Source organism: Pipra filicauda, unplaced genomic scaffold (assembly GCF_003945595.2).
Source record: "Pipra filicauda isolate LSUMZ 115617 unplaced genomic scaffold, ASM394559v2 scaffold37_size4185640_pilon, whole genome shotgun sequence".
Classification (NCBI taxonomy): domain Eukaryota; kingdom Metazoa; phylum Chordata; class Aves; order Passeriformes; family Pipridae; genus Pipra; species Pipra filicauda.
Genome location: NW_024104509.1, coordinates 838,278 through 861,052, shown reverse-complemented (window position 1 = coordinate 861,052; position 22,775 = coordinate 838,278). Strand labels below are relative to the sequence as shown.

The 22,775-nt window shown below is 39.8% G+C and overlaps 1 protein-coding gene across 2 annotated transcripts in view; it reads left to right on the top strand.

The window, feature by feature from the left end:
• PCSK5 (proprotein convertase subtilisin/kexin type 5) overlaps window positions 1-22,775 on the top strand; it is a 261,077-nt gene that overhangs the window by 33,381 nt on the left and 204,921 nt on the right. For both annotated transcript variants that reach the window (XM_027729025.2, XM_027729030.2), the window contains exon 3: window positions 15,359-15,472. In XM_027729025.2, coding sequence (XP_027584826.1) covers window positions 15,359-15,472 — 114 coding nt within the window. The remainder of the gene's footprint in view (window positions 1-15,358; window positions 15,473-22,775) is intronic.

Genomic DNA, 22,775 nt, shown 5'->3' with positions numbered 1-22,775 from the left:
GAACTGCATAGATAAGATAAGGCAGGAACAGGGAGCTGGAAAGACATCCCTCCCCAAAACAAAGCAAAAAAAAGAATCTCCCCACTACCCAACTTTTTTTGTGTAAAAACCTCCTTTCTCTTGCAATCATTTTAAAAGCCAATGCCACTGGAAAGCCACTAATCATCCTTGGCTGATCTATTACACTCCAGCAGTTTTAATGGCTCAGAGGAGGTGCCAAGCACCTACATCCTGTTCACAGCTGTGCTGCTTGAATGTGTGCAGCCTTCATCATACAACTTTACTCCTTCCTACTTCTGACTCCCCACCTGCAAAATGTTAACAATGCTGACACTTGAATAAAAACTTCTGCAAATGGCAAATGCACAACAAGTGCTGTGTATTTTATTCTGTGGAATTGTATTTCTCTTGTTGTCGTTTTACGAAGTATTTTACGAATACAAGCAACATTTTAGTAGAATAAAACACTCATTCTAAATCCATATAATCCACTTGAAGCAGTCATATCCATTGGTGTGTTGACTGTTGCTTACATAAGCTGTGTTTAACCTACATTATTGTTAGACATTATTTCTCCTGGTTGTTTTTTTTTTTTTTACTCTGAGGAGGAATAAATGCTGTCACTCGCATTGACACTGAAGTTCTAAATAAACATAAAGGCCAGAATATTGGTTTATCTGTACTTTTGTAAAGGATACAAATTAAAAATTTCTTATTAAGTGGGTTTACCAAACTGAGACTCAGTCTCCTGTATCATCCACAGATGTTATAACAATTTTGTGTGATTGTATAATAAAACCAGAATTTCCAGATTCTAAAAGTTTTTCTGTTTTCCAGGCTGTTCTTAAGAAACTATTCTCCAAAATACTGTTCTCAATACACTCATAGTCTGTAAAATCAAAAGGAAACATTATGATCATACAGTCAAACCATCTTTGACTAGATGTCACGTGGCTCATCAGAATTAATTCCTATTTGGTGCAGAGTATAGGTTTTAGAAGTTTTCCAATTTCGATTAAAACTCTACCAACAATGCAAAGTATCCAGAAGGTTTTAGGATGTACTGTTTTTGCTTTAAGTGAGGTTATTTAGCTTCAACTTTCAACCATTTCACATTGCTGTAACTATTTGTGAATCTTAAGAATACTCCTGTTTAGCAGTATGATGACCTGCAAAAGTGTTTGGACACTGTGACCTAAAAGGCTTCCCTTTTTCAGCTAGGAACACATCCTAAAACCACTTCCTTGTGGATCTGTTTTTCTCTTCTTTTTGTCATATTTGGGCTTATTTCTTGAGTCCTTGCTGTATCCCTTGAGTTTGATGCAGGAAGCTAGCAGTAGATTTGCAGCCCTGCTCAGCGTAGAGGTATGGTAATTTACATGTCATTTTATGGCCCAAATGCACTGTAATCAGGTAGTCTGAAGAAGACATTTGGGTAATTTGGTATTGTCGCCATTGCGAGAGACTGAGATTTCTTACCATCTCTTTTGACTTTCACACTGTCCTGGCAAATAGTGGAAATGCAGTCAGGTGATTAGAGCTGTTGTGTGATGCTAATATATGTTTGTTATTCCACCATTATGCAGTTTTGTATTTCAGCCCTCCTATTGGGATAAAGGAACTGCATGAATGTTTAGAAATACAATAATAGTACTAATAGGAAACCATTGCAATTTTTGAAGCTCCTGAAATGTCTTCCCTGGTGAGAACAGACATCTTCTACAGTATCTCATATTCTATCCTGGTTCCGAATCATGGGTCATCTACCGCCACCACCTGCGTCTCCTAGAACGCTTCCATCAACGCTGCCTCCGAACAATCTTAAACATCCACTGGTCAGATTATGTGACCAATACATCTGCTCTAGAACAAGCAGCAGTCACAAGTATAGAAGCCATGTTGCTGAGAACACAGCTGCGATGGGCAGGGCACGTCTCAGGATGAAGGACCACCGCCTCCCTAAGATCTTGCTCTATGGTGAACTTGCCACCGGCTGCCGCAAGAGAGGAGCCCCGAAGAGAAGATTCAAGGACTCCCTGAAACAACATCTCAGCCTTGGCCATACTGATCACCATAACTGGTCTACTCTGGCCTCCAATCGGGAGACCTGGAGACACACCATCTATAACGCAGTTGTCTCCTTTGAGAACACACGCAGGATCGCTCTCGAGGAGAAAAGGCAACGCAGAAAGAACCGCGTTCTGCAGAATATATCATCTAAAGAGTCTTTCTGCTCTGCCTTTTGCAATTGGACATGTCTATCTCGTATTGGCCTCATAAGTCACCAACGTGCCTGTAGCAAATGTGGATAGAGCCTTCCAAAATCTTTGTTCGCGAAGCCCAGCCATGATGATATTCTATCCAACAAAGCTTAAGTTTGTATGCTTTAGTAGATACATGTTTGCACATTTGAAGTTTGTCTTGGTTTGGAAAAAAATGGTTTTATAAGGACAGAGAATATTCATAGACAGTAATCATATGAAGAATCACATTTATGTGAGGCCATTTTGAAGTCCTTTTATCCCAACAGAAGACAAAGTAGAAATAGCTGATAAAGAATGCTATTGAATCATATTGAAGCGTAGATGGCAGAAATTTTGTCAAGTCTGTAGAGACCATGCTGCAACCCTGTAAGTGGTCTGATTGGAAACTGAAAAGCTTTAGTATATGCAGTTTAAAAATCTATCCCGTAAATGATAGTCATGGATATAAAAATCTTTATTTTCTTTTTCTCAATTTATAATATTACAAGTGTTGTGTATTATGAATCCATAACAGAATGACTGTACTCGACACATTTCAAATGTCAGAATGTGCACAGGGGCCATCCCAAAGTTGCAAAATGGAATGTTGCCCTTATTTCAGCTGGGGCTTTAAAATAAATAAAACCAGTAACTAGAAGGTTCATTAATCAAGCATCACTCCAGCCTTTTTGTTGTCTGATTTGCGGAAATTGAGACATAAGGCCTCCTTGGAAGCAGTGTCAGCATTTTGCGGGGTGTGAAAATAGTGCTTCAGTTGGAAAAATATTTGACTTTATTCAGCCTACTGAATGTAGGAAAAGAAACTTCAGTCCTTTTTCATTTGACTGGGGGTTGGTTGTTAGGCTGGTTGTATGCGTCTTTCACAGTTTATTTTAAATGGTGCTGATAATGATGTTTAAGAGATACAATAATCAATGTTTTAATAGCAGATAACTTTGCTGATAGCTGCAAGGAGCTGGAGTTCAGTACAGAAAGAGCCAGCTTGTTCCAGAGGTGACAATGCTGACAATTATTCTCTATTGATTTGAAGTGATAGATCAGAGACAAACTGTCATCATGGCTAGGCTTCATGAACGAAGATTCAGAGACAAACACACTGACCACGAAAGTGTGGTGTTCCCCAGTGCTCAGTATCGGGGTCAGCCCTGTTTATTATCTTCATTAACAATCTGGATGAGTACTGAGTGCACCCTCAGCAAATTTGCAGATGACAGCAAGTTGGGTAGGAGTGTTGATCTGCTGGAGGGTTGGAGGGTGCTGCAGAGGGATCTGGACAGGCTGGATCAGTAGGTCGAGGCCAGTGATATCAGATTCAATAAGGCAAAGTACCAGGTCCTGCCCTTGGCTTACAACAACCCCATATAGGCTGGGGAAGGAAGGCTGGAAAGCTGACTGGCAAAAAAGGACCTTGCAGTGCTGGTCGACAGTGGCTGAACGTAAGTCATCAGTGTGCCCAGGTGGCCAAAAAGGCCAGTGACATCACTGGCTTGTATCAGAAATAGTTTGGCCAGCAGGACCAGAGCAGTGATTGTCCCCCTGTACTCAGCACTGGGGAGGCTGCATCTTGAGTTCGTTGTCCGGTTCTAGGCCCCTCACCTCAAGAAAGACATTTTGGTGCTGGAGCAAGTCCAGAGATGAGCAACAAGGCTGGTGAAGGATCTAGAGAGCAGGTCATATGAGGAGCTGCTGAGGGAGCTGGGGATGCAGAAAAAGAGGCTCAGGGTAGACATTATTCTTCTCTACAGCTGCCTGAAGGAAGGTTGTAGGAAGGTGGGAATCAGTCTTTTCTCTCTGGTAACAAGTAAGAGAATGAGAGAAAATGGCCTCAAGTTGTGTCTGGGGAGGTTTAGATTACATATTCAGAAATTTTGTTTCCCAGAAAGGGTTGTAAAGCATTGGAACAGAACTGCCTAGGGAAGTGGTGGAGTCACCATCTCTGGAACTGTTGAAAAAACCTGTGGATATGACATTTGAGGATGGTTTAATGATGAACATGGTGGTGGTGCTAGATTGATGGTTGGACTTGATAGTCTCAAGGGTCTCTTCCAACATTCATGATTCTATGATTCTAAGTAAGAATAATTGTTAAGTTATACTACAAAGGTATCTGAAATGCCACAGAACTAGTGAAATTGGGTGATGTAAAATATGCCACTGATACTTCCATAAAATGTAAAATCCAATAGAACACTGATCAGTGAAGAAACTACTGAGGAGATGTATTTACTTTGCTAACTCCAGTATACCACTGTTCAATGTTATATATCACTTAATTATAAATTAGCACATGCAGATATCTGAAGGACTTAAATGATTTATGACAAGAGCTATAGGACTAGTGTAAGGAAAGAAAAAATTCCATCCAAAATTTCTAAAATTTTTTAATGGATATACTAATTGCTATGGTAAAATAAGCATGAGACCCAAGATATTTCAGCTGCTAAATGTTATACTCCAAAGCTATTTAAGTTTAGAGAGTTTAAAGTTTTATCCCCTAGTGGAAATTGAATCAGCCTTTCAGTATATTAAGAAGATGCAATTTTAGGCCTAAGTTAGATGGAGTTGTGACATGTCAGTTTACGTTCAGAGTGATATTAACAGTAATCCTCATGGTATATTGAAATTCAAGATTATAGTATTGCAGGACTAGATATTACTAGATACTAACATTGTGTTCAATGGTGTAAGCAGAACTTTAGGTACTGTACCAAACAGACCTATGAATAAGAGATCTCTTTTTAAATTGTGTTCAGAATTGTGAGTTTGTAGCTCTTGTTACAAGGTGTGTTATATGACCTGTGGCTAAAAATTATAAACTATCTTGTATAAACATAGGAGTTGCTTTTAAGCTCATGCAGTAGAGACTTCTGCTCAGTATTTCGAGGCTGAGTAATTTTAGAAACTGAACTAGAACATCTGAGCTGGTTAGGGCACTTCACATCTGAGGAAGGAAAAATCCTCAGCTGCTTGAGACATGCTTTGCCTGTGACAGCTGGGGCTGGTGCTGCTGGAAGCCACCAGCTGGGAGCCCAAGTTCCCTGAAACTTGTTCTCAGCTCTGCCACAAAGCTGCTGTGATTTTCATCCTGTAATTTTGAGCAGCTCTATGGTCTGATGTGGTACAACGCACAAGAAGGGAGGAGGTTGGGCAGAGGCAGTGGCCATGTTCACTCATTAGTTACTTCAGTTGTAGCTGTGAATAGAAAACCTGTCAAGACTATCCCAAGAAGAGAAAATGTGGATCCTTTTGCCTTTCATTGTTCCCTGTTTTTCCAGTCAGACATGAATCCTGGCCTGCAACAGATACACTGAGCTTCTCTAGAATTTTAGTGTGATGCTTGCCCTCCCCAGCAGCCCTGGCTGCTAATAAACTGCCTTGGGACAGAGTCTCTGTATCTTCATCACTAGCCACGCTGTTCCCTTTTCACAACTTACTCCTCTACAGTTTTACTCCTAAAGGATGAAGAAGAATTTGTTGCCACACAGTTTTAGGCTGATATGTATGGATTTATGCGAAGAGCTCTGAGCTCTAGGGGTAGGAAGACTGCAGTGGAGAGACAAAGGGTATTTCCATTATATTAAAATCCACAGCTGTAGACTATCCTACCTCATGTATGTGGAACTATACTGCTACTGCTACAATTCATCATAATTATATAGCAAAGCAGATAGAAACCACTGAAGTCATATCAGGACTGACTGGCTTTTTTGTGTCTATAAGGTGGAAAAATGTGCATTGAATTTCAGCTTTTGTCCATGGGTGACACTATGGTAGCTTGCCCTTCTGTTGTGCAAGATGTGTGTCTTTGGGCTTAAGTGGTAATTTCAAGGATTCTCTGCTGCCTTCTTTCCTCTTCTGCTTTTCTGTTTTCTGCTCAGCCTGTATTAACATCTGTTTCTTTTTTTATCTTGCTTTTTTTCAGAATGTGTAGCATAATTATGACAACTGCTTTGATTGTGGATTGTCATTGATCCTTGCTGAAGAAGCACTTTGTCAATCAGCAAAAATGCATCACATAGCACTGCTGGAGTCCCTGACTTTTTATCCAACTTTAGAACCCTACATTTGTGAAATGGTATCTGCAATTAATTTTCCCTACTCTTGACCTATGTCAACATCTGCTTTACCCAACTGTCTTCATCTGTTTTTATGATGCAAACTGGCTGTTGCTATTATCAGTCAAAGAATACTGATAGGTTAAGAAAATATCTTTGTTTTTAATTATGATCAAATAACCCGCACAAAATTCTTCTTAAGCTGAGCAGTACAGTTTTGGAGGTCTTAATTTTGTGATTGCACGTGGATAGCCAGAAGTGTAACAGTCTTCATCACTTTTCCTGCATTCCTGAATAATGGCTTGGGCCTCAGTTGTTCACTAACCAGGATATGTCCTCCTATGCCCTTCAACCCTAAATCTACTGACTTTTTGTTTTTTTCATTACAAGGTGAAATGCAAAAAGAGAATGCTGTTGAATTATATGCTTAAGTAGAGCTGATATCACAGAAAACTTCATTACGGGACAGCGAAGGTACTTACTGGTTTTGTTAGAAACATAGAATCATAAAATGGTTTGAGTTGGAAGGGACATTAAAGATCATCTTGTTCCAACCCTCCTGCCACAGGCAGGAACACCTCCCACTAGACCAGGCTGCTCAAAGCTCCGTCCAACATGGCCTTGAACATTTGCAGGGATGGGGTATCTACAACTTCTCTGAGCAACCTGTTCCAGTGCCTCACCGCCCTCAGAGTAAAGAACTTTCACCTAATATCCAGTCTAAACCCACTCTCTTTCTGTTTAAAACCATTTCCCCTCATTCTATCACTATACTCCCTGACAAAGAGTCCTTCCCTGTCTTTCCTGTAGGCCCCCTTCAACCCCTTCAAGAGCTGGAAGGTTACTGTAAGGTCTCCCCAGAGACCTTCTGTAGGTTAAACAACCTGAACTGTCTCAGAATTTCCTCATAGGAGTGGTTTTCTAGCCACCCAGTCATCTTCATGGCCCTCCTCTGGATATGCTCAAACAGATATATGTCTGTTTTATCCTGGGGACCCCAGAGCTGGATGCAGCACTACAGGTGGGGTCTTACGAATGTATAGTATAGATGGAGAATCATATCCCTCGACCTGCTGGCCATACTTCTTTTGACACAGCTCAGCATACAGTTGGCCTTCTGGGATGCGAGTGCACACTGCTGGGTCATGTTCAGTTTTTCACCCAACAGTATGCCCAAGTACTTTTCCACAGAGCTACTCTGTCTCATCACCCAGCCTGTATCCAGCTACAGGATTACCCTTATCCAAGTGTAGGACCTTATAATTGGTCTTGTTGATTTTCATGTGATTCACGTGGGCCCACCTCTCAAGTCTGTCAAGGTCCCTCTGGATGGCATCCCTTCCCACTAAGGTACTGCAGAATCACAGAAGGGATTGGAAGGGATCCACAAGGATCATTGAGTCCATCTCTTAGCCCTGCACAGGACCGTCCCCAAGAGTCACACCAGGTTCATCATCCAAACACTTCTTGAACTCCATCAGGCTTGGTGCTGTGACCACTTCCCCGGGGAACCTGTTCTAGTACCCCAGCCACCCTATGAGTGAAGAACCTTTTCCTAAGATCCAACCTAAACCACTCCTGACATAATTTCAGACCGTTCCCTCGAGTCCTGTCACTGGTCACCACAGAGAAGAGATCAGTGCCTGTCCCTCTTCTTCCCCTCATGAGAAAGTTGTAGACTGCAATAAGGTCTCCTGTCACAGCCCGGGAGAGTAAAGGGTCTGACCACAGAGGTAGAGTGAGGCAAAGTGATCCTTTATTACAGGTGCACACAGGCTTTTATAGGATATTGAGGGAACTTGCCAGAAGGGTAGGTGGAACTTGGGAGGAGCATGCTAAACAGGGACATACAAGGGAAAAAGGGGAAATGGGGAGAAACAACCATATAAGGAGTGACCAAATAAGGGAATGCTGCATTGCAGCAACTGGGAGCCAATCAGAAACAAGGGGGAAAGCAAGGGTACAGAACAAGGGGGAATTTTTATATAAATGAATTAAAGGGGTACATTAAAAGGTATAAAACACAATGCCATAAAGCGTAGACTTTAACATAACATCCACACAGCTCCAGTTTTCATCTGAAGGTGGTAAAAGTGGTATCTTCTACAGTTCCACAGATTTCCTTTACTATCTCTTGTTCAAACTTCCACATTTCGTAGCTATCAGGATTTTGGTTCTCCTCAGTCTCCTCTTCTCTAGGCCGAACACACCAAGTGACCTCAGTCACTCCTCATACGGCTTCCCCTCAAGGCCCTTCGCCATCTTCATTGCCCTCCTTTGGACACTCTTTAATAGCTTCATATCTTTCTTATATTGTGGTGCTCAAAACTGCCACAATATTCAAGGTGAGGCCTCACCAGTGCAGAGCAGAGCGGGACAATCCCCTCCCTCCACTGGGTGGCTATGAGGTGCCTGATACCCCCAGGACGTGGTTGACCCTCCTGGCTGCCAGGGCACTGCTGACTCATATTCAACTGGCCATCAACCAGGACCCCCAGGTCCCTTTCCATGGCACTGCTTTCCAACATCTCATTCCCCAGTCTGTATAAACTGGAGTTTCTGGGTTTGCCCCATCCCAGGTGTAGAATCCAGCACTTCCCTTGTTGAACTTCATATGGTTGGTGATTGCCAAGTCCTCTAATTTTGTCGAGGTCTCTCTGCAGAACCTCCCTGCCTTTGGGGGAGTCAACAGCTCTTTCCACTTTTGTGTTGTCTGCAGACCTGCTTAGCATCCCTTCCTGTTCTGCATCCGAGTCATTTATGAAGATGTTGAAGAGCACAGGGCCTGAGATGGAGCCCTGCAGAACCCCACTAGTGACAGGTCACCAGTCTCATGTTACCCTGTTCACTATTACCCTCTGTGCTCGACCTGAGAACCAATTGCTCACCCACTATGTGATGTGTTTATCCAACTGTGGGCTGGAGACTTTGTCCAGAAGGACATTGTGAGAGACAGTATTGAAAGCTTTACTGAAATCCAAAAAGTAGGAACTGTTAGAACAATTTTTCTCCTATGGCCTGCTCTGGGACAAGCACAGTCTCACGTTCTGTCCCTGAGAGTGCCATCCTCACTCCTGTCCTTTTCCAGGAGGGTCTGTCAGAAATCACATGTGTGTGAGTGTTGAGATCCTTTAGGCAAGTCAAGAATGAAGTGTGCTAGATACAGCATGAGAACAACTTCACTAGGAGGGAGAATGCTCAGCCAGAACAATTCCTCTGCAGACAAAGTAACAGTGCTGCAATGCTGTTCAGTGCCAGCTTTCCACATGGATGATTGTTACGCCTTTTGCTGATCTGTCCTGGCTCCATTCAGATTCACTGCTGGCTGGATGCTACTTTCCACAACCCGTATCTGAGTTTTCTCTCTCTTTTTTCTTTTTATTCTATAGTGTTCCTGTGACAGCTGCTTTCTTGTTATCTGTGGAGGAATTTCTGATTTCTTCTTACAGGCGTAGAACAGACTAAGGTGAATGATGGCAGTATGAGGCTTACAGTTACATGTACATTTGGGAGTGGCACCTTCAGAATCTCTTCTCCACAGACTGCATCCCCACACCTTCATGCTTAATTTTGCAGCATAAAAGTCAGAGATTCTGGTATGAAATTTATAACCTACTTCAGAATTAGGAAGTTTTTTTTAACCCAAGCATGTTTTCCTCAAAATGGAAAGGATTACACCTTTAGCTTGCCTGTAATTTCTACTTATAGTAATGGCATTTTCACATACTGGACTTGAGACATTTTTAATAATTTTGAAATATTTATTCAAGCAGATCCCCTCATAGTATACTTGAAAAAATACTCTCTCACAACAGGGTCTAGTCTTTGTATGTTAAAAATCATACTGCTTTGACAAATTGGTGATTTTTTTTTCAGCATGTGATTTTCATTTTTCAAACTTTTTTCCCCCACAGTTTATAACACAGGGTGAGGGAGATCCTACTGCAGCATACCTGCATGAGGCTCCCTTCCCAAGAATTCTATTGAATCAGTGAGGCTGAAAATGGTAGAAAGTAGTTTTGATTCACACAGAGATAACATTTCATTTCAAATTTTAGCACTTAAGGAAAGAAGAAGAGTGCTTGAATTACCTCAGAGCAGCTTTTATTGCCATAGCAGTGTTCTATGCAAGTCTGTGAAGAAGAGCTGCATGATGCACAGAACAACCCTGTGAGTGCTGAAGTGAGGAGACTAGAAATGATGATTTTTTAAAAATAGTTTGATCTTCATTCTGGCTCAGGTTTGATTTCTAGACAGTCAGGAAATGGAACTTTTGAAGCAGAAGTCAATGGGAAAACGTCCACTGTTCCCCCCTCAGTAAGTGTAACTTGATGGAAATCTTAAAATGTACCTCATTGCATAGACTCTCCTTTTGACAAGAAATGGGAATCTGTATAATAATCAGATATATTATTTCAAAGCCTTTGGATTAGAAAGTGTGGACACCTTTCAAAAGAAAATATTTTTATACAAATGAGCTGTTTTCGTACAGAATGAAACAAGATAGGCAAGGCATTGAACAGTAACATGTGGATGAATACTCATAAAATACTCAAAGGCAATATATGTCACAATACTAAAATAACTGCCGAGTCTTGACCTTGTTTTCAGTAATAAAACCCAGTGATTGTACAGTTTAGAGTAAGCTATTCTATTTAAATAACAGTTATATTTTTGTAAACAAAATTTTATGCAATGACATGTCAGATGAGTAAATTGCCTTGTAGCGATGTTTTATATTATATTGTAGAAGGTTGTATCCATACAACCTCAAATAGAAACAATTAGTCAGCAAATCTCAACATAAGGTGTTTGCTAGAAGTCTTCCAGATAAAGCTATAAATAGGACTGTGATTGGGCATGTTGGGATTCTTTAGATTTCTCTGTCTCCCCCTTACCTGTGCACAATGACTGACTGAGAGTGGTCAGTTTGACTTCCCCTTTCACTGATGTAGTTATCTGTAATGTTAGAGGTGAGTCTGAATGTTTCACACCAGGCTTGTCTAGTTTGAAGAAAAGGAGGCTGAGAAGCAACTTCACTGCACTCTACAGCTTCCTGGGGAGGGGACAACAACAGGGAGGTGCTAATCTCTTCCTCCTGATATCTGGTGATGGAACGTGTGGGAATGGTTCAGAGCTGCATCAGGGGAGGTTCACACTGGAGTTTAGGAAGAATTTTTTTACCAAGGTATAAGCACTGGATCAGGCTTCCTAGAAAGGTGGTTGATGCCCCAAGCCCATTCACTACTATTGTCATTTGGACGATACCCTCAGTACTATGCTTTAACTTTTGTTCAGCCCTGAGCTGGTCAGGCAGTTGGACTAGATGATCATTGTAAGTCCCTTCCAGCTAAAATATTCGCGTCAGGTTTATTCCATTCCATTCCATTCCATTCCATTCCATTCCATTCCATTCCATTCCATTCCATTCCATTCCATTCCATCATTGAGGAGCTACCTGCACTATCTTCTGTTCTGCATATTTAGGAAAACATGCCATTTACCCACATCAGTATTTGTATGAAATTAAATGGCTATTTTACTTAGAGCAATTCTGTGCATACATAAAATTGTCATTAGGTCCTGTGGGAAGACAAGAAGTTACGTTTCTTTTACTGTATTTGAGTCTGATCATGCAAGCTGCACAGTCTTTCTGCAAAATTACTGTTTCATATGTTTTCCCTAAGTTTGCTAGGAGCTGGGGAAATAAGAATTATGGGCAACATCTAGCATGTAATAAGGGCATGCCCTGCAACAGATACTTTTTTAGTCAAAGGTGGTAGATAAGGAGCACCTTATCTATATTTATCCATACCTCACTAAAATATAACAACTTACTATACTGTGGACTTGCAGATTAACTCAGTTGATACAAACTCTTGTACAAATTCAAGCATGTACATAAATACGCACATATATTCAAAAATCTTTATGAATTAAATTCTATATGTTCCAATAAACTGGAAGTGTGCAGTGCTGCAGTTTTTATGATTGCTTGGACTAAATAACTTATAAGTGTTCTCCATAATATTGTCTGGAATGAAGGAAATGGAGAAAAGGAATTAATTGGGCTTTTATTTGAGGCAGCAATGTATGCATGTATCAGTTTACACAAGTACTATGCTGCTGTTATGTTTCAGTCTTTTTAATGATCAGCAGATATTTGTCGCTGAATAGGCAGTAAATCAATGGAGACCAGATATTTTCACAGTAAACAGTAAAGAGTTTTGCAGTTTGTCTAGTCAGGAAAACTCCTTTCATTTATCCATATAGAAATGGTATTAAGTTGCTGAAGTTCTGCTTAAACTTTTGTGTTGCACAGGCTTGTGGTATATTTTACACTTCTTTTGCTCCACTAACAAAAGAAAGGTGTTTTCCCAAAACTTCTTACAGTTAATCGTAGTTCTTATAGAAACCTTGATGCACAGGAGTCCTTGATGCAAAATTAGATGCCTAGGGTCTCTGCTTTACGGTTCCTCTACCCAATAGTAGTGTTGGTGAATGCCTTCTTTCATTAATGTTTATGCGTCTAAATTAGAGATAGCAGTGGTAGAGGGTTTAATCTCTTCTGCTGAGTCTATCTCATTATTTGTGTCTTTGTGGACACTTTTGCAACACTGTGAGACTCAGTATATTGGTGGTAGGCATTTTTAATTTCTCCATGAAGACTCAAGATAGGAGTGAGTTACCATGCATGGCATGGTGTGCTCTGTGTGGTCTTGGCCTGTGAAGTGTAGCAATGTGTTGGCTTAAACAACTTTCTCTCTATGGCTAACATACTCATCTGGTTAATCCCTTCAGCAAAGTGTGAGTCAAGGTAACAGTAAATATTCTTGCAGTGTAAAAGCCTGAGTCCCCTCACTCAGTTGACTTGTTTCTACCATTAAGACCCAAATCTCATAATGAGGCCTGGAAGGTGGATCTGTATAAGCCCTGAAAACCATGGTTGCTTTTTCAGATCCATTAAAGCTTTTTTTCGTTAATGAGTGCTAAATAGTAGTAACAGAAGAAGAGAGGCCCATAATCTGTGGCAGTCCAGGCAGCAGGGCAGTCAGAGACAAAACATTATATAGGATGCCTTTCTCTTGGCTTGTGATGTGTTGAGAGGTATGGGCTACCTGAAAAAAAGAAACTTTGAAGAAAAATAATCTTTTCTTGTGAGGGTCTGGGAAAAGAAAAAAAGCATGTAACAACAGCAAAATACAGGATAATGGGGTTCATTGTAAGTCAGTAATAAATCAGCCTTTTTCATGGAGGAGAAAGCTAGTTAAGAGGATTGTTGATTCCACTTTAAAGCAACCCTAAGGCCTGGTGCTTACCAAAGTCTTTTGACTCTCCCTCGTTTGGCCTTTGCCTCCAGACTTTGTTACTGTCAGATGGTGCCTAAGGCCGATTAGTTCTCACCTCCTGCTGAGGACATCTCTGGATCCTGTAAGATCTGAAGGGAGAAGTCAACTCTTGGCTTCTCAGGAGGGCATCCACCAAGATGGATTTCAGACTGAACTGAAAGAGGAGGACCGTAAGCTGGAGAGAAAGGCACACTTGCAAATTTCTCCATTCTCATAGAAGCATAAAGCGACTTCGGATTGTTCCTAGAAGATTTAACAAAGAATTGGATTTTATTGTGGTCACTACCTGATAGTCTGTGTTTGTAGACTGCATAGTATCTCCTCTATAAGAATTCTCTTGACCCTGAAGTCAATTCTTGGGAAGGACAAAATTTAATTTTTTCTTTATGAAGAAAACCAGGAAGCCTTGCTAGCCTGTGTTAGGACTGTCCTAGGAATCCTCTCTGAACGAATTTGAGGATGTCTTCCTGTATTTTTATCGGACCAAGAAGCAGAGGCCAGAGTGATATGATAGATCTAAGGATTTGAACCTCTGTTGTAAATGCACAGTACAAAGATTAGCCTGCTAAGGGGGAAAATATTAATACCATCTCTCACCAGTGACAAAGAAATATAAACTTCTTTTATATATTTGTATGGTTTTTTACATACACAGATATTCATAAACAGCACAAATAAAAGGTGCAGAGTTGGCTGGTAGGAGGAGATGACTGTCTTGCTTGAAGAGAGGTGAATTGAATTTTTCAAGTTATTTCCCTTGTGGCAATTAGGCAGAAATATGAGCTGCTAGATGTGTGTAAATATAACTGGGATTTCTCTGTGCTTGGTTTATATTATTTACATTTATAGAAACTAGCTTCCCTTTAGAATAGCTAATGCAGAAATAACTACAGAGTTCTCTCTGCTTTAAGGTTGATATCACTTTTGGTGTCACCCTTTTTGGATGTGTCATGAATCTTTGAAGAGGTGTCAGACAAACAAGCATATAACTTTCAGAATTAGATTTTTAACCCTTTTATTTCTTTTCCTGTTTCAAACTCTTTTTTTGTGGTTGTTTTAATTTGAGCTATTGCTCAGTACCGAGCTGTTTCTCCCAGGGGAGAGCTAGTATAAAATAAAGTGCCAAAGTGCCTCTCTGAGAGAATCATGACAAAGAGTCACTTTACTAAAAATAAAATTCACTTTTGGTTTTTTTTCGTTCCACATGAATGGTGATTTAGATATTGATCAAGTGAATGTTTGAGTATATTTCTTAGTGTTTTTGTTTTCCAGATCAGAAAAATAAATCTAAAAATAAAACCAAACTCACTCTCTTAGAAATTCAATTAATTCCTCATTGTAATATATGTCATATTATGTGTAGGAATTCATCTTTATAAATTCAAAAGAAGCACTAGTCTGATAATAAAAAATAGTAAAATCATAGTATTTAAAAGATGATAGCCAATGAAGTTCTTCTAGCTGGGTATTTAAGCAGTTGTTCAGGTAGATTTTTAACACTCACTAAATTGGATATATTTCTTAGTGAACAGTATGCCAAGGTGAGCCGCACATTTCCACTGCCAAAACGAACTCTTTAAAATGAAATATGTCTTGGAGTATGATAATGGGAAACATCCCAAGATTTCACACATTTCTTGATAATCTCCATGGAACCCTAACACTTTCCATATGTTTTCCTGGTTGGCAGGTGGAGTGGATACAACAGCAGGTGGTTAAAAGACGGATAAAGAGGGATTATAAAGCTGGTGGTACCCAATCCACTTATTTCAATGATCCCAAATGGCCAAGCATGTGGTACATGGTAAGTACATACAGGGCCATTGGCTCTGTTACATTCTAATGTTTAGTTGTCTGGTTTGATATTTCAAAAGGGGACAGAAGAGTATGTTTGGAAAAAGCAAATTTGGGAATTTTTATGTGACTAATGAATGTTTACGAACTCCTTACAAATATTACAAAGAATTCCCAGTGAGCCCTGCAATAGAAAACATTTATTAATGCATTCGTTCATTAATTCTTCCTATTGCTAGTTGTCTTGGAAATTACTTATTAGAGGATAAACTTTCAACAATGAGAATGGAAGGAACTTAGCCACAGCTTGTGAGAACTCACTTGTATTCAATGCATAATTCATTGTCTCCAACAGAAATGTATTGTGTCCTGAAACAGGAAAAAAGAGATACAGACACTGACCATTCAGTGTTACAATTACATTCTTTTTAATAATGAACAATTGCATTGTTGAAATAAATGGACTGTTGGTGCTGTTTCCTATCTGTTTCCTCTCCATCTTGTTTAGTTCCAGGATGAGGTTGTTATAACTATGGGGGTTTTTAAGAGATTCATTGTACAGTTTGAAAGCAACTTTTATCCAAAATGTAGTTCTTTTCAGCTGTTTGTGAAAGCAATATTATTTTGGGTCAAGGGATCATGGCAAGTCTTTTTCCCACTTTATTGAAATGTGTATACTCGTCTGTCTCCTTTAATATGTACATTTATTCAATCTACCTGTCCTATAAATATGTACATAAGGTGACAGACAGATTCCAATTTTTAAAAAATTAAAAAAAAATTTATTTCAATGTTTTAAATTGAAACTAGAAAACAATGACTTATCTTTAGTTAGTCTGCTGTTACTGCTACGGACTTTCAGCTCTATGTTAGACTAGAAAGAGGGAGCCCAAACTTTAAGAGAATCATAGTAGTCAAGGAAAAGCCCACTGTATATCATGTATGGTAGCTTATGTAATTTTTCCTTTGTACTCCTAGATTTATATACAAAGTTTTTAGTGCCAGCATAGCTTTTTGATGAAACTAGATTAGTGGAACGTTTTTTAACTGGTAATAGATGCTTTAGCCGTTGCCTCTAATTTTGATCAGAAGGTTAGCAGTTTCCTATTAATAAATCAGTTGTATTGTATAGCCACATAGTTAGCAGCTCCCCCACAATTGCCAGTCTAACACAGAAAACACTTTAAGGCAGTAAATGGACTTTACTGTTTGTCTTTTACAGCTTTCATAATTTCTCATTTCTATCCCTGTGGAAGAAAGTCCTCACTTTCAGAACTTCTGTGAAGGGGCAGTTCCCGATACATTGCATTTACATCCACTGAATAACCCCATTTATTTGCAATATCTTCAGTGGTAGTGGTTTGATGACATTTTGTTGAAAGAGATCAGTAAGGTGTCAGCAACTATGCTGTTTCATCAGAGAGAATAGCTAAAAATATGTGAATGGGTTGATTTCAGGACTGACTTGGGTCATTACCAGATACCCTCATGTGACTGTGTTTGTGATTCTTACTATAGCTACTTTTGTTAATCTTTCTTACCTTTATAAGTTGAAGGGAAAAAAGGGAGTTCAAGGTTATTTAGTGGTTGCAGTCATTGCTATGTCATAAAGAGGTTTTTAGTTGCTGTCTGCAGACGTGTTGTTGAGAAAGTAATAAAAGCACTATCGTATACAGATTTGCATCTGAATTAATAAGTAACTTCATTGTGGGTTAAGATTTAGACCTTTGGCCCTTGAACTGGGACAATCTCTAACAAGGCTGTTAATGTATTTCAGATTTGTTGACACAAGTCCTTTTATTCAAAGACTTTTTCAAGCCATATCTGATTTTTTCCTCCCCAAGCTTTTTCTTCACAAGTACCATCCTTTGTTATTTTAATTGTCTAGGCTAGAAATAATACATTTTTGTTTGTGTGATATCCATGACAAGAAGTTACAAGAGGGATTCAGGTCTTCTTTGTCTTTTGGGCCATCACAAAGTTAAAAAGAATCCCTCAAGAACTGTAATGTGAACAAATTAGAAGGTCTTTTTTTAATCACTCTATTTTTCTCCATTTACACTGAAGGCATTCCTAGAAAGAGCAAAGTGATTAAGAATATAGTTCTTTAGCGCCTTCTGGTTTTGTGGAAGCTGAAGCAGAAAGTGCCTTCAGACCCCAAAGTATACTTTTACTTTTCATGACCAGGGCATTATTTAAGGAAAAATTACAGTTTCTAATGCTTTCTAATAACAAAGATAAGGTGATTTACTTTTGAGTTCCCTCCCTCAAAGCAAGGAAAGTTGGGAAAAAACCCTATTTCTTTAGCATAACCTCTGAATCTGGTGGCATCTCTGCTTAAGAGTAGAGTAGAATATTTTTGTAGATTTAGTAACATATGAAACTTCACCTATCCAACTATTATTCAAAACCAGCTTGCTCAGAGTGAACTGATAGCAAAGAAGTAAAGAAAGTCCCTAGTTAAAATCCCTTTCCAAATTTTGAGTCAGAAGAGAGCTAAGTCCTGTATGCCATCCCCAGAGCTCAACTACCTTTGTATATCATCATGTTAAATCTAATGAATTTCTTCTCTTTCATTGATGTTGACAAAATAGCCTGGTAGTCAGTAACTGGATGAACTATATACAATCAGTGTGCATAACTTAAGAGGTCAAAGTCAGCTGTTCTGTATCTGAAACTGTTTTACTTAACTTGAAATAACAACAATGTCTTCTGAACGACTAAGACAACTTTGTGGCTAATCAATTTCACTGTACCTACCAGTTGGTTAAATGAGTTTTCTCATATTGCCTGCATATGAAAACTATAGGTATTAAAAACTAGAGGAAGTAAATATATAAAAAAAATTAGAAGTATATGCAAAGTTGTGGTTAATACAACTAACTTTAACAGACTTCACTCAGAGTACTGTCCTTGTTGATTATTTCTTTTTGTTCCCCACTTCAGAAGAGCTTTGTAGTGATCAGCTGAAACTGGAATCACACAGGCACATAAGCACACCTTTCTGCGGCTGCAGTCTAGCTCTGCTGTGATGATGGGCTCCATGGCATAGTTTTTGAACATAGAATGTAACAGCAATAAATTAATTTAGCTATTGTTTATTTTTTAACAAATTATCTTCAGATTACAAAGTTGCTGATTATGTCTTTGCAGTCAGTTCAAACAGGTACAAATCTTTTTCAACACTGATGAAGGATAATCCTCTACAGTACTGTTACCGTCCCTTCTACTGTTGATAATAATTGCTAGTTTTGAAATAATTCTGTAATTTGGAGAAGTTTCCAGGTTCTTCCCACTCTGTATGTGGTTCTTCCCACTCCTTAGTTAGTGATGGGCAGGAACCGAACAAGTAAAAGGATATTTCTGTGGGACTGAGAATAGGCTGGAGGAGGGTATGATATTTTGAGATGTGAGTCTGGAGGGAGAGGCACTATTCTGTTAAAGCACCTAAGAATAAATAAGATAGTTAAAGAGTATAAACCAGGTTTTTTTCTTATCATTGGATGCTACCTCGTCAGAGTAAGAGGAAATGTTATTCCCTGTAGCTGGGAAAGATGCAGCACTGTGAGAGATAAAAAGCGGAAAGCTGGAACTTCTGCTGCAGTAAATAAATGGGACAAGATGGTACTTCTCTGAGAAAGTACAGCACAAAATCACTGTGCAACGAAAAAGTAAATAACTTAAAAAAATATGTTAGAGAAGAAGCTAGCCAGGGCCTCTACTATGCATACTTGAGGGTCATCCTGAATATTTTTGTAGCAATGAAACTTACCTGAGAATGTAGGGAAATAGCTGACTGTCACTGAGGTTGTAAACCAGAGCAAGAAGTGGAACACAGGAACTTGTCTGTCAGCTTCTCAGATAGAAAATAAATGAGATTGTCACATTCCTAAGCTGCTTGGAATAGAGGAACACCACCTATTACATATCTAAGCCAAAAAAAAGGCTGTCTTCTAAGTGTCATTGCTAAATATATCCCACACCAAGAAAAAGTATAATTCAAGGCCTCGTTGAAGTAAAACTTCCATTTTATTTTACGTGTATGTCGTGGTTTAGGAATGGTATTCCCCAATTTAGTGTTCCCACTCCAAATCATATGCCACTCATTCCTCCTGCTTCCCCCTCCCCCTTCATGGGGCTGGAGAGAAGTAGTGCAGGCACAAAAGGCAAAGATCTCGGGTTGAGATAAGAACAGTTTACTGGAAACAGCAATGAAATAAGAAAATGTACAGTAACATCAAAAATACTAATGACAGAGGGTATGAGAAAAAAACCGATTCACATGGAAACTACTCCCATCTTCCCCCTCCCCCCCCCAAAAAAAAACCCCAATACCCAGCTGCTCCTGGCTGTGTCCTCCTGGCTTCTGCAGAAATTAAGCCTGTCCTGACTGGAACCAGGACAGGTCCACAGTGAGATCAGCTGTTCTGTCTTAAATCATTTTAAAGCCTGGTTTTGCTGTTGATCCCTACAAAGACAGTACCTCTTCTTCTGAAAATTATTTTCCTTTCTCAAAATCTTTTTCCTTTCCCCAACGTTTGTTATTTTCTTTTCACATTTATTCCACTTACAAATCAGTGCTTTGGGAGAGTAGGCAAAAGAGTAAAGCTAGAAGCAGATGACTACAGTCTTCTGTTTGGAACCCAAAACAAGTGCTTTTGTAAACTGCCTTGTAGGTCTTCATAGTCTGCTACTTTTCTGTGAGAGGCAGGCAATATAAAGGACTAGAAGACAGCAAATTTTGTGTAGTTGTCTTAAAAATAAGAAAAATATATTAGGTAATCATAATGAAAACATTAAATTTTCTTAAAAATCTTCTGAAAAGATACTCTAATAGAAATCTGTAAACCTAAGAAAAACTGCAATGCCTGACTGTGCTGTTTCTCCAACTGGTTATGTGTCTCAGTTTGAAAAGACTGGAATGTTTGTTAAAGAGGATGAGTTATGAGACAGACCAAACTCTTCTCTCTCAGCAATTGTAAATTCAAAATTAAGGGGCTTTAATCAAGGAAGTGTGGAAAATAAGAAGAAATATTTATTAAAAGATATATGTATGTTGGCAAGAACAGTAACAGAACATAAAACAACTAGACAATAGTCCTGTACCCAGAAGTTCCCTTCAAACAAAAGAAAAAGTCGGAATACTTCTCTGTCCTTCAGCGCAGTTCCAATCCCGGCCGGCAGGGGGCGCTGTTGGATCGCTGGAGGTGCAGAGCCTGCAGTGCTGGTGTTGCCCTGCAGGGGGCGCTGTCGGGCTCTGGCGGTCACTGCACGGGAGGGGGGCCTGGGGGGTGTCTCGGGTCGCGGGAGGAGCCGAAAAGAGAATGGGGACCCTTCCCCCAGTGGAAGAAAGGGGGAAAGGAAAACAGTCCACCCCCAACGGAACTCACTGTTGTTCCCAGATGACGGTGTCTCAAGGCTCCTCTTCTCTCTCCCTCAGTGGGCACAGAGCTCTCCGATGAAAACATGGTAGGCTCTGGCTGGAGTCACGAGGCAGTGTGCAAAGCCAGCCAAGACCAGTGATCCTGCTTCACCAGGGCAGGAAGCCAGAAACACAGGCCTCTAGGCCTTTTCTCCAGATGCACCCATGCAGACCCCCGTCTCCATCCTTCCCACAGCGGAGCAGGGGAAGAAAAATTCCACTCCTGGGATTTATAGCCTATAACATTATGTTATGACTTAGCTCTGGGAGCTTTTCAAAAAGCATTCCTGATTTCCAAAACTGGACTAAAAGAATAAACAGATCCACAAATGCAAAGTGTTTTAGGGGATTCAAGGTGGAAGAGCATAATAGCGGTACCAGCAGTGCACAATAAAACAGGTGTCTGACCACAGTGGAAATGAACATTTACCAATTACTTAGTGAATTGCTTGAATTAGACAGCTATATAATATTGTTGCACAATTCTAGATGTAGAGTGATGTTACTAAGGTTTTTAGAAAACTGTTGAAGATAGAAGATTTGCTGAGAAGCCTAACTCATCAGCCAATATTTATCAGCCATCATATTTATCAGTTTATTTCCACTGTAAGATTTCTGGTATAGACAGATGAAATATAATTTATGCCGTAATTGAGAGCAATTCACACAAGTGAATGTGTACTGAATTAGTTGCATCTAGGGCTGGCTATCTTGAGCTCTGATGCTGAAATGAAAACCCAGGAAAAATAGCTTACTTTTCACTTTCAGTGAGGACTGTGTAGCAAGCATTGCTTTGCGTTTCAGTGACAGGTCTGATGAACCCAGCTTACTTCAGAAAATCCATCCAGTACGCTACATAGTGCTCTTCAATTATATTTGTGAGTTCTCAACTGAGCTATACTGGTATTCATAGGGAAAGAGAGACACTCCTACTCTACCACAGTATAGTTGACCCTGGATGGCAGCCAGAATAAGGGTTTATCAGCAGTGGGTAGTGTGAGTTTCCTGAGATCCTATAGCTGTGAAAGAAGATGGAGGTGAAGAGTTAGATAGGTGAGTTGTCTCCCTTATGCATTGTGTCTCACTGATGAGATCTGTGGGGAGTTGCCTTGTCTTGTGGTTCTCGAAATGCAAGCAGCAGAGCAGGGAAAAAGATTTTACATCCCTGGCCTGGCCACTAATGAGGTTAGCTAAGGCAAGTGGGACTTTGAAAGAGTCAGAGGAACAAAGGAAGGAATGACAGGAGCTTGATAAGATGAAGTAGAAAGTGGTGAAGGGAGAAGGAGAGGTCACAGTGGATTTGAGTGCCGACCTGGGTACAGGGGAGACAGAATTAAGGATAGAATTTCTCCTGCCATATGCTAACACCACAGCAAATGAATACATGTCACCCTCCTTTACAACCTCCTAAAATTTATTTGGCAGCTAAGGAAAAACCTCACTCTCTTTTTATTGCTCTCCAGAGAATTGTTCTCTCTTTCTTTCCATCTGTGGAGTGGAAACAAAATCATTGTTCTTTCTTGAGGTGACATGGCATTTTTGAAAGTGTTTTGCATATTTTTTAACTTGATTTGGTTGTTGCATGCACTTCCATACTTGTGGTTTTTATTGCATGAGAAGATTAAGCTTCTGGTGTTTTATGAAGTTAAGAAGATGATCTGTGACTTAACTTCAGCAGAAGTGCTGCTAGAAAGAACCAAACTACCTGTCAAAACATTACCTTGCAAATCTGAATGTGGAAACGTCTTGTTCTCTGTGGACAAGGTAGAAAAGTAGCATAAGGTCAGGTAATATACAATTTGATCTAAATTAATTTCCTGTTGGAAGATGACAGCTTACTTTAGGTAACAAAAAACCTGTAGAAGTGGATTTATCCATATCTACTGAAAAG